The sequence below is a fragment of the Trachurus trachurus genome (genome assembly GCF_905171665.1).
Source record: "Trachurus trachurus genome assembly, chromosome: 15".
Classification (NCBI taxonomy): Eukaryota; Metazoa; Chordata; class Actinopteri; order Carangiformes; family Carangidae; genus Trachurus; species Trachurus trachurus.
The window spans coordinates 23,177,880-23,190,991 of NC_139906.1; the positions used below are offsets into that span (position 1 = coordinate 23,177,880).

Consider the following 13,112-nt stretch of genomic DNA (forward strand, 5'->3'; position numbering starts at 1 on the left):
TATAACATGGTATTCCATTAGTCATATTAGTTGGTATTCATTAATTATGTATCTGAACGGGGACTCTCGACTTTATCCTCAGCCAAGTTTACAACATCACTTAACTCTGTTAACTTGGTGCATTGTGGGCCTGTGTTAACTACGGGGCTCAGTCTTTGTTCTCCCGTGAATCGACGGGGCAAAATCTGTTGTCCTGTCTATTTTAATTCTCAGATCACCCTGAAACAACTAAAGGACAATGGCGGTGTGCTGCCTGGCAGGCGCTGGGCACGCGGCCAGTTGGCACAGCAACAGGGCAGGAGACTCCCATTTTCAGTGGAGCCAGGAGGAGGTCTGCCTCCCTCCCACCCTACCTACAGCCAGCACCACCGCCACTGAGCCGTTTTATATGAGGTTCAGTCCAACTTAAGAACAGGGGCTCTTTTCTTTTCATAACAACTTTACCGCAGTCCCAGCTCCGCACCCTGTCAGTGTGAGTATTTGAAGCTACCATCAGTGTCGGGACTGTGGTTGAGGTCCCACTTGATGAATTGCTGTTGTGTTGATCTTGGCATGTAAGGATGGTTGTGTCAGTGCTGCGGCACAAGTGCGGCTCAGTGCACAAGGTGTATTTTGTGTTTTTCAGAAGGAATACTAATACAAATGACTGATTAATGAAGTGCCCACTTAGTTGTAACCAACTGATGGGAGTCAGGTCTCTGAAAGCACTAGAAGAAGACCTGTGTTGGTTATTTAATGAGCTTATAGCATGTAAAACTCTGCTAGGTGATTGTTTTAGAGGCATAAATGCGGTGTTTGACCAATTTGCATGCCCAGCTTTATGACATGCTGTGGTGCTTCACAATGCAATCAATTACTCTGAAAGACTCAATTGATGTTTCCAGAGAAACGGGGATGAAAGATATGTGCAGTCATGTCGAGTGAATCAGTATTCACATAATTGGATTCACCTTGACTCCCACTCCTTCTAGTTCACTGGCTTCTATACACAACCGTGGTGTTTCTTTTCTGGCAGAGCCCTTCCTCTTTGTCTGTAACAAAAGCATATGGACACTATTATGAGATTTGAATGTTGTGCAGGAAATGAAAAGAATTTAACCGTTTTGCAGTTTCTGTTGGGTAAATACATACTGCTCCCTGAACCAAGTGAAATGGGAGTCAGATCACGGTTGACCCCTGTGCTTTAGACTCAGCTGCAGCCAGCACATTCCAGATGGAGCTACTGCTAGCACGAAGCGTCGCAGAGCTCTGGTGTAGGAAAACAAGCCTCGTGCTCATGTAAGCTGCCTCTACGATAACGGCTAGAAATAACCACCGGCCCAAACCACAAAGTCCGTGGCAAAGCAAACAGCAACCTTTTGTTTAATTCTTACGCGTGAGAGCGTAACTGTTGACAGATGAGGTGTGGCGAGATGACTGTTGGAGGGCAGTGATCTTGTAGACACAGGAGCAAATATCAGACGGCGCGGATCATAACAAATCTCCCCGGCCTCTTGTATTCCAGCTGTTGTCTGTCTGTTGTCTGCGGCACAGCGGTGGAGTTTTCCTTGGGTGTTTGGGAAGTATTGAGGTTTTACTCTGGTATGAAGCGGCTTCCTTTTTGCAGATATTTCTGACTGGTCTCCTCAATCCAGAAGAGAAACAGGTGGAATGCTTTTTTTTTTATAGATCAAAAACACAGACAGAGTACACAGAGGCTCCTCTGAGGCAGCTCTCTCTTGCTAGAAGTTGGAGTCCTGCTGCAGACGCTGCAGTACTTGTTTGATCGAGTCTGTGTTCTCCGTAAGCCTGTGCACCTGGGGCAATGACTGGGCATTAGTGAATGTGGGCATTTCCCACAGTGCATTGTGAGGCCCAGCGCTGGGGGAATGATGAGGCGGTGAGCGTATATGTTTACTCTGCACTGTCTGACCTCCTTTTTTTTATCTCTTCTTCTGATTGTTCTTCTGCTGTTGGGTCAACTCAGGTCTGTATGCACCCAGATGTAAACAAAGATCCTCTAATCCTGCAGATGCTGCCTCCGCTCAGCCACTCAGGAGTGTGTGACTGTGGGCATGCTCAGGTAAATTGGATCATGTCAGGATGGTCAGTGGTGTTGACATGACACTGTCCTGCGTCCACTGGGAGATTTCTAGCTTGAAAGGACACAGCACTCACACACTGGCTGTGAAATAGAGATTGCAGATGAGTAGAGGTTTTTTTTTAGGTGTCGATGTGACACAAGGACCAATATTTTCAAGGCAATTTTGAGACATTTTCTCCATTTATGTTTATTCAAGCAATCTATCATGTCTGCCTGATTTTTATTTGGCAGCTTGTTCTGCTGATGCACCAGAGTTTAGCCTTGTAGATCAGATCTAAAATTATCTTACCTGAGCCTGGCCCAAATACAAAATACAGAATGTGCCAAAAAAAATTTAGCGTTTCAAATTCAACTCTAATGAAATCAAATAAATGACACTGAGCTTTCTTCTGTAGACAGCCTGACTTGGACTTGCTTGCTAAACACAATTTATTGATTTTTTTTGAACATTTTAAATAGAGGGTGTTTAATGAAAAGGGTCACTTGTGTTTGGCACATCATGAGAATAGCTGGCACACATTCCTCTCCTCATCTGTCCCTGTCTACTTGTTTGGTTTAGGGAACAAACTCATCATCTCCCTCCGCAGGCTTCTCTGAACTGTAACTATTTCTGCCCTCATGTCTCTATGGCTACGTTCAGACTGCAGGCAAAAGTGGCCCAAATCTGATTTTTTTTTTTTTTTTGGAGGGGGGGGGGGGTCAAGGGACCAGATCCAATTTTTTCAAATCAGATTTAGACCACTTCCATATCTGGTCCTGAATCAGATTCAGATCCAATTTTTTCCAATGTGACCTCAGTGTCAACAGCTGAGGCGGATTTGATGCGACTTTTACGTCACTTTACAAGGTTACTCTAGGTTTCGTTTTAAGAAGCGGCGGGCCACATACACACGCCACACACACACACAGCAATAAAAATACGGCTCGATAAAACGTCGGATAATTTGACGTGCAGCGGCGTGTGTTTACCAACAACCGAACAGCTGTAGTGAGAACATGAGCGCTAAAGGAGAAGAGATTATAAATAAGAAACGCTGGGTTGTAATAACCTTTTTGACGTTGTTTCTTAATAAACCGAACGCTGCCCAGCGGGTTGAGACATTTTAGGAGGTTTATTCCTATACTATACAAACTAAAGTAATGGTAGCCTAACTGAGACTAAATTACAGAGTTTGGCTCTTTTTCTTCATTCTTTTCCTCCTCAGCAGCTGCTCAGACATTTTCCAGCTTCCATTTCACAGACATTTCGAAATAAAAGTGAAAATACTAATTCCCTCTATGTTTCCTGTACAACAGCTACTGCGCCAGGCGTCGTTGTTATTGTTCTTTTGCGCAACCTGTTCACACTGGAATCTGATATGGGCCACATTTTAGATGGTAATCTGAACAGCCAAACAGAAAATCGGATCTGAGCAAAAAATCCGAATTGAGCATTTGGGCTTGCAGTGTGAACGTAGCCAGATTCTGTGTGGACAGACCTTGATTCATGCCTAATGTTATTCAACAGCCTTTGAATTCAACTGCCACATTTGATTCCACATCGAGTATACCAGAGCTCAAAAAGACAAGGAGTGATTCATGAGATGGAGAGGGGGGGATTCAGGGAAGCCAGGGGCAAGTGGAGGGTGATTTTTTTGTCTGTTTGTTTACTCACAGTCGCCTCCATATATCCTCTCTAATGGATGATGCTGTCACATTTCTGCCCATCACTATTTTTTTTAATTCTGTAGCATATTACTAGCTCAACCCCACTTAACCTAGAAAAAATATTAAGTATCAGTGGTTGTGTGAATATGGATGTGAATATTTTTAAAGGACAACTAGGCTTGATGTGGTTTGCTGTTAGTTTCCACACCTCGCTCGGACTTGATAATGCATCAGGTTGGAACTCATTTCATTGGTTTCCTTACCTCCCACGGAGGGTGAAACCCTCCATTCACACTGGCCATTAAAATCTCAGCATTACTCCCTGCAGGCAATATTGGCGCATCAGGGTGTTCAGTTGGTGGTCTGTTCACAATAAGAGGGGGTGGAGTTAGATGATTGGGTTCTTACCGGCTCAGGAATAGTGAGTTATCACTCCATACAGGAAGGGGTGGATTTGGCCGTTAATGGCGGGGCTTTAGCATCAGTGCTAATTTGAGTGTCAGCTGGTGGGAGATTCCTCCCTGTTGTGAGGTTGAATTGTGGGACCAGTAGATGAAAGAGGAACCAGTTGAATGGCGCATTTGGTTTTTCTTTGGTCCATACTTTCATAGACTCGGTCGGTGCGAGCAGTGGTATACGCAGGCACACACACAGTCTGAACACCTCTTTACAAGTGTCCTTTCTGGTTCTGGAGGCACTTGGGGAGGATGGCAGGCTGGTTTCCCAGGCCCCAGTAATGAACTCTCAAGGATAACATCGCCCAATTAATTGGTTCTGTGGTTTAATTGCATGATTCTCTTTGAGGAAGGTTTGGCAAAGCTCCCATTCTCCCCCCCCCCCCCTTTCCTGCTTCACCACTTTCACTCCTCTTCTTAACCTCGCATTCTCCTTTGCAGTAACCCAGTTAAGGTAAAGAATCGCTCCAGTGAAGCAGAAACGCAGATTTCCATCAGATTGGCGATACTCGTGTCTGGTTCAGTCATACCCCCCCCTCTGGTGCTGCAAGTGTGATGAATTTAATATCTATCCTGCCTAAAAAAAAAAATCATTGCCTGTACCCTCCCATTCTCACCGCAAGGTTGGAACAGCTGCTCACAATAGAGGATTGAAAACAGCTCCCACGTTGTTTTAAATCAACTCCTCGGAGGGCGAAACACTAACACCGTGGGCAGCGCAAATTTGATCGGATTTGAGTGTGGAGTGACATGGAATGTGATTCATTGTTTTGATTGTTAGTTTATTGAGGAATCAAATGGCGGGCAGTGAAGCATAGCCAACGCGCCTTCAGGTTTGTTTGCTTTCCGCCTGGATTTTTTCCTTCCTCTGTGTTAATGATGAACACAGTGTGACACATCCAAATGTCTGACTGGCTGCAGCATCTCAACAAAAAAAACAAACAAACAGTAAAACTGCAGAAGGCAGGTAACATGGAGCTTAAATAAATGGGGTTGTGTATACACTGACAAGGACTTGTAAATTTGCTTCACATAGTAACACCGCCTGACTCAATATATGATGAAGTCCATGAGCTGGAAAATTGGTGTAATCGTCTTGGCCCCTAACCTACACTGCACCCTAATTTGGCTGTGGGAGGGGAGGATGACTGCATCGGGTTTTGGCCTCAGCTCTGGAGGTCGAGGCGTCTTGGGGACAAGGCCAGCTACTACTTCCTGCTTGCAGAGAACAGAAGAGTATTAATATGGCTCAATTACACAAGGCTTCATTAAAGATAATTGGACATAATCACAGGTCGGTGTTCACCCCAGGGCCCGGGGTGGCCCGGCAGCTTGGTTGGGGCTAAATAAACATGTTTTACTTTGACCTGAGGTGCAACAGTGGAGGACGCCACATTTTTAAAGGAATGCGAACATTCAAGAACAAGAAAGGCTAATTTGCCTCATTTGAAGGCCATGTGCCTTCATTTACCCACAAGCTCTGTCTGCGGTTTCGCCAGTGGTACTGAATAATATAACAACACCATGCTTTGTCATAGGTTATCCTGTATTCATGCGCCATGGGTGCCCTGGCAGCAGTATACAGCCCCACATATGCAAATCTTGATATTTTCCTGCAAATAATGGTGACATCTTGGTGACTCCTTGCAATTTTAACGTGCAATTTACAAAACCTGCGCAACATCAGGTCATCCAGCTGATGCAGCACAAGATACTTTGAGATGCCTGAGGCGTTTCATTAAGTGACACGTTTGGCTTTTCAGAGAGTCACTGCTACCTGAAATGAGTCTTGTTGCCAGCAAATCAGGCGTGTAAAGGATTTTGCATTCTTCGCAGTAATATTTTTAAGGGGCTAATGACATGCTTCTGCTTTTTGAGCAGAGTGTGTGCCTAATTTCCTGAAGTGCCGTCAGCTCAGAGTGGATTAGACTTAATAATGTTTCAAAAAAATTGTTTGTAACTGGCATTAATTAAGGATTTCGGTTAATGTAAGCTGTGCTGTTGTGTAGACTAGCATCTTTGCATTATGGCTTCATTTCCATAAATCTTGTTGCATTTTTTGTTGCAATCACTTCGCGTAAGGATCTTTTGCACAACTGCAAGAGAGCTGCATCCAAAGCAAACAAAAAGACAGTCCACATTTTATTGCAGGGGGACGTCCTCTCGCAGCGACAGTGGCGTAGGAGTTGTAGAAGTGACTAATGAGAAGTCTGCCGGTCTGCCATAGTTGGCTGACATCATGCAGTGCGTCCTGCTCTGGTGACATGGCCTATCAGTGACAGTGGAGTATTAATCTCACGATAGTGGACAGAACACATTCACTTTTCTGACAGCATATTAATATCTGCCGGGCCTCTAATCAGGCCACAGTGTCAGAGGATTATTTTAAGACCTGGCAGAACCGCTGGGCCACTCCTCTCTGGATGAACCAAGATGAAAAACGGACTATCCAACATCAGAGACAGAAAATGAGTTCATTACTGTAATTAGGCCTCTCTTCCTCTCCCATCTCTCCTTCTCCATCCCTTCCCCCTGTACACCGGGCCTTGTGTCTTAAACACCCATAATGGCGATGCATTACTCCGGTAATAAAGGGCTGTTAGGAAAAGCAGACCGCCCACCCTCCATCTGCTGCCTCCCATGTACACACCGCCACAAAGGAAAGGACAGAAAACAGCCTCCTTCAGGTCACACACAAGATAGATTTTTGCTGACCACGGAGATCGTGGCAGTCTCCATTGGTGGAGGGAGCTGGGGGTTGGATGTGGAATGAGACACGGTGCGACGGTGTTCATTAATCACTGTCACAGGGAAAGCAGCTAATAGAGGTTAGGAAAGGGAAACGCAGACCACCGTGTTCAATGGTTTATGCAGCCCTGTCCTCAACATGAAATAAAGGCCAGCTCACCCTTTCCTGACCCCATGTTGCAGCATAGTCTGGACAGCGCGTATGTAAACAAACTAGTCTCCTGTTTCAGTTTGTTTTTTTACTTTGGATTTACAACCATTGGGAAACATGAGGCATGAAGGATGCTGTTGTTGAACAGAGTTGAATTGAACTGAATTGTTTAAATAATGTGCTTTTAAGGCTGGAAATATTTTCACAGATCGTTTTAATTGTTGTTTGTATATCTTGACATTTTCCCTTTTTTCAGTCTGTGTGCGAACAATGATAATAAATAAATGTTAAGTTTTTGTTTTCTGTTTGTTTGTATTAGCAGCATTACATCCCTGTATTCTTTTAGCTGCACAACACAGGCTGCTGTGAGAAGGCACTCTTGCTGTTTTGTTGTCAAGCATTAAGATTACAGTATGTGACTTTCTTTTTTCTTCCTGTTGTCAGTCATCTGTAAAAGCCCCTGCTGAAGTGTCACCATTGATAAAGCTGTTTGCACAGGTGGCACATTCTGCTGTCACTTGCTCTAATTCTTAGTGTGAAAAGACAGTGTTCAGTCAACGCTTGACATTTGGGTGTTGGTCAGCGTGCGCGCCGCGCTCACTTCTGCTCCCTGTCAAGCCTGGGAAAGAGGCCTGAGATAGATGTTGGCTTTCTGGAGAAAAACCCAAGATAAATGACCATCAGTGAGAATAGACCATTCAGGGATTTTTTTTTCCTTTTAAACAAGAGTCTTTGTTTTGGCTGCAGGATATTTCACATGGTGTCTCGATACAGTGTAAAAGATATTTATTATTTGAAACAGTGGAGTCAGCAGAGGTGACTTTTCCTCTATTTCTGCTTTTCTCGAGCCATAAAATTCACCAAATTCACACAACACCAGTAAAATAGAGTGGTCAGCAGAAAAAAAAAAAAACAAGGTTACTGTTCGTCCTTGATAACACTGGAACAGTGATATATGTGTGTTTCCAAGTACCTACCTGTGAGATAGGTTGTATTGGATATAGGCAGATACAAGCTTTTTTTTCCTTTTCTTTTTTTTCTTGAAAAATTGAAACAGGACAAAGACAAACTGCTTTGGCCTTTTCAGTTCCAATCATTTGCTGTGACTCAAAACGGAAACTTCAATCTGAGTCATGCACTCAGCGGAAATGATGTCCGCAACATCTGTCCATGATTGTCGCCCACGTGCAGACTCCTTTGTTCACTTGCTATAAATTAAAGGTTTACTTGCCTGCGTATGCCCTCTTTGTAATACACCATAGAGATTACACTGCCACTGATGCAGACATCATGCCCGCCTTCCCCTGTCACCATTTTCACAAGTTTTAGGTTCCGCCTCATCCGCTACGTAGCCACAATGGCTACAGCTGAGGTTTAACACTCTCTTTTTTTTTCCATTTTGAGAGCACCAGTTTATAAAGCACTGTATATTGCCATGTGAATGCACTTATGAACTCGCTCAAAATAGCAAGTTTGAAGTATAACGGCAATAGTCTCTGTTGAAAACAAGCAGCTTTGGCCTTGTTCTCTACTATGCAGCCAGTCAGATAATCCATTATTTATAATTTGCCAACTGCAACATATTCCCAGAATACTCGTCACTACATCATGCATTCACATGACACAACAATATATTTGCCTTGTGTTAAATAACAGTGACACTACACACACTTTCATGCTTGTAAATGAAGCTGTGCTCATAACCAAACCGGTCCACAAGGACAGAGGGAGAGAGGATGATGGGTAGTTTGGCTGTAAACTGAACGGAGACTGTATCATTATCAGTCTGTTCCTACACATTTGGGTCATGAATGCATTAACCTGTATTTGGCCCAGGCAGAGGCGCATACTTTATTATTACAATGTTTCCCACTCGTCCCACGAGTATTTTGCCTAGTCTGGCTTGAAGCTAATCTTGATATGGCCCACATTTTCTTCCCAAAATAGTTTGTCCTCTTCCTTAACAGTAAATGACAGAGAAATGTAAACAGTTGTCTGCACAATGGAGCCGCATTAAAGGCCAGTGGATGGAGCTGAAGCAAAGACAGGGCATTGGGTCCAACCTTATCTATCATGTTCACAGTGAAACGTTACAAAGAGAGCAGCTTTAACAGGACTCATCATCCTCGCTGAAGCAAAAAAAAAAAAAGAAAAAGAGGAAAAGAAAAGTGGTTCGCTGGCTGGCTTTCTGTAATGTGTGGAGTTCACTGGGTAACTCTTGGGCTTTTCACATGATTGCAGTACTAAGAGAAATGAGGCACATCACTAAGACCGAGGAACAAGAAAAAAGCATTTAGGTCAATACAGGAAGGCTTGCAGGCTCTGTTGCGGCCTGGTGTGGTGTGAGCTTCCATGCAGAAGTCAGGGTTTGCGGAGATAAATTCAGTGCAACACCTCACTCACTTGTCCCCAAAGGACATACAGTGCCCCTAATGGTCTGTTGTGGGATCGATGAGAGAGGAACCGTCCTGTGTTTTCTGGAGTTTGCTCATATCCTCTTAAGAGTTGTGCGTTCAGTGTCAGTACACAGTGCAGTCTTTGTTAGCGTTTTTATTATATTGTCCGTGTCAAATCCTTTTCCACGCTTGAGCGAGACTATATGACCAACCTGGTGCAACAAAAGTCTACACATGGCTGATGTTCAGGGACATTACTTATGGATAAAAATGGAAACCATGTGAGGTTACAGCGTATGTGTGTGTGTGTATGTGTGTGTGTGTGTGTGTGACATCTGAATTACCCAAGAGGGAATGAAGCTGCTTTTCAAGGACAGTGTTTTCGCTCTCCTCCTCCCTGTCCTCAGATGTTCAGGTTAATGAATAAAGCTGCTGATGTCAGCCTTTTGTCTGTTTATTATTTCCCCAGATGAACATAATAACCAAACAAGGGAAAAGGGTAAACCTGCAAACTTTTCCCCCAGACATTTCTGTTACCATAGCGTGGACTACAACCTCATATCCCAGTGAAATGACTGCATATCTGGTCTTCATTTGTCATAGCCAATTTACTTCATCAGGTTTGTGTTAATTTTCCTCGTAACCAACTACATCGGATAAGAAGGCGACGTGGAATTGGCATTGAATATGCAACACTATCCCTACTGTATAATTTGCTGGCTTGATGATGCTGCAAGCGGCTGGATGAGATCTTGCTACATGCGAACATTTAGCTGAACATCTGCCTCTTGTTGCTGTAATTTGCTTCACCACCATCTGTTAGGCATTGGCTGGAAGCACCAACAAAGATATGCATCTATCTAGTTATAAACCCATAATGGCACCAACTCCTCTCGAATACACTAATTAACCGTACTCGCTATGCTCTACATAGTTCCAAAACTAATACAGCCCTACAGTACATAGCTAATGGTGGGAGTTTATCACCAAACAACTGGGTACAGACAATTCAGGACGATCATTTTTGTATTTGAAGTGAAGGGGATGTTTTTGGGTCATTTTGTGGTTTTACAAATGTCTCACAGTGTTGCAAAGCCGCTCGCTATGTGTTAACATTTTCTTCTGTGTTTTTGTTCTTGTGCCGCAGATCCAACTCTTCCAGCTGTCGTTCTGCTTTGGCGGCACGCTGTGAGAACAGAGCCGGCTCCGCTGTGCCTCAGCGCTCCCTCAGACACTTGTCCTTGACATCCAAATGCTGGTCGTCGAACGTGGTGCCAGCCGCCTCCTGTGAGTTATGACGACGGCTGCTTCATTGACTCAGGAAAGAGGCTCCTCCTCCACTCACCAGTGAGCAAATCACATGATGTAATGAAGAAGGGCCCTGAAAGTCCGCTCTTCAAGGAGTCCGCCAGCAGGATATGAGTATTTTGAGCCCTGTGACGGATAACAAATCAAACCTTGTGGGAATTGTGGGAGGCCCAGAAGAATACTCCAGAGCCATGCAGTCAGAGGAGCTCTTCAGCAGGAAACTCAAAGCCCTGAATGGTAGCATGGGACCACCACCCTCCAACATGCCAGGGAAACCTGATGGTTCAGGCAAAACAAATGGTACCCCAGCCATGCCAAAAATGGGCGTCAGAGCCAGGGTGACAGAATGGCCGCCGAGGAAAGATGGATGGGACGGACGGCCTTCACCGAACTATCAGAGCGTGATCCCGGTGTTTCAGAACGGCCAGCAGGAACATACTGTGGAGATACTGGAGCAAGGTGAAGCAGTTTGTCTGGAAGTAGACTATACAGACAAATACACACTGAGCGACCTCCTCAGCCTCTCCCCGCTGAAGGGTCTCCACCCAATCCGTCAGCGTAGCAACAGCGATGTCACCATAAGTGACATTGACTCTGAGGACATCATGGACCAGAACGCCGTCAATCCAAACACCGGGGCCTCGTTGCACCGCGAGTATGGCAGCACGTCCTCCATCGACCGCCAGGGCCTGAGCGGGGACGGCTTCTTCACCATGCTTCGGGGCTACCGAGTAGACACCCTGGACCACCGTAGCATACCGCCTATGGGTTTCCCTGAGTTGTTGCGCTGTGACGCCTCCCTCTCCCCCAGCCTGCAGACAGCAGCACAGATTGCCCGGGGTGAGATAGTTCACATTCCAGGCTATGACTATATTGACAACTCTCTCATCTACAGCCGGGAGCCAGAGAAGTCCTTCATGAGGCGTCTCAAATCAGAATCATGCGAGACGTCTCTGTTCAGGAAACTGCGGACCATAAAGAGTGAGAGTGACGCCTTGCGGCTCTCTTTAGAGGACGACAGGCGGCCGCTCAGCTTCCAAAAGTGCTTTGCCCACTACGACGTCCAGAGCGTTCTTTTTAATATCAGCGAGGCGGTCGCAAGCCGAGCTACCCTGAGCCAGAGGAAGAACACAACCACCGGGGCTTCAGCGGCCTCAGCTGGAATCGGCGCCGGAGCTGTTGGAGGTGTCGGAGGTGTCGGAGGTGTCGGAGGTGTCGGAGGTCTTGGAGGGGGACCCGGACCCGGACCTGGACCTGTACCAGGGGCAGATGGTGGAGCAGCAGGATGTAGCAGTGGAAATGCCCCAATGTTTGAGTCTCCACTAGGCAGCAGGGAGGACTTGAACCCCAAGGAGAACCTGGACGTTGACGAAGGGGACGGGAAGAGTAACAACCTTGTGCTCGGCTGCCCGCACTTTCGCAATGAGATCGGCGGGGAAGGCGAGAGGAAGATCTCCCTCTCCAGAGCCAACAGTGCCAACTACACCGGCATTTCAGAGAGCTGCTCTTTTGAATCATCTTTAAGTTCCCACTGCACCAACGCAGGAGTCTCTGTGCTGGAGGTGCCTCGAGAAAACCAGCCGATCCACAGGGAGAAGGTCAAACGCTACATCATCGAGCACATTGATCTCGGAGCGTACTACTACCACAAGTACTTCTACGGAAGAGGTAAGAAATGCTGCCGAGAATTTTGGCTTATTTGTGTTGATAGGTCACACAGTGATGATGACGCAGGAGGATTTGGATGTTTGGCTGTTCAGGATTTATTGAACTTTCCATTCCAAATCCATTTCCCTGAAACCAGGCTATGGTCAATGCTGTGTTAGAGCTCCCAGTTCCCAAATGTAACAGCCTCCACTCAGAGGGTCAGATATCTTGACGGCCCAGTTATTTTTGTAGGACCAGATGAAATAAGTTCCAGAACAATAGCAGGCCTGTGTCGGGTGCGAGGGTGTGTGTTACACTTCCTCTGGAGAGGAGCGGTCATGTCCTCCCTGTGATATTGCTCTGAACCCATGCGGAGAAGCTGTGATTAGTCATGTGAGAAGAGAGAGGTGAGTGAGAGGGTGTGTTGCAGCTGTTCCTCCCCGTGGGGGCCGCTGGGGTGTGAGCACCCCTCAAATGAAACTTTGGGGTCAGCAAAACTACGCCAAGGTCTCTGCTCCCCTCACTGAAAGCTCTGTGTGACTGACGCTGGAAATACCGAGCCGACACTGACCCATCACCGCATTATACATATCTGTTATTCCTACTGTCTGTGCGTCTGTGTTTGCTGCTCTCAGCAGATCGAATTACCCGTTTTTAAGCCCCCAAGAAAACAGCTG

At 45.8% G+C, this 13,112-nt stretch overlaps 1 protein-coding gene across 2 annotated transcripts in view; it reads left to right on the forward strand.

Moving 5' to 3' along the window:
• The window catches only part of LOC310998500 (signal-induced proliferation-associated 1-like protein 2), an 81,330-nt gene that overhangs the window by 20,059 nt on the left and 48,159 nt on the right, over positions 1–13,112 (forward strand). For both annotated transcript variants that reach the window (XM_083988596.1, XM_083988597.1), the window contains exon 2: positions 10,628–12,456. In XM_083988596.1, the coding sequence (XP_083844722.1) occupies positions 10,899–12,456 (1,558 nt within the window). In that variant the 5' untranslated portion in view covers positions 10,628–10,898. The remainder of the gene's footprint in view (positions 1–10,627; positions 12,457–13,112) is intronic.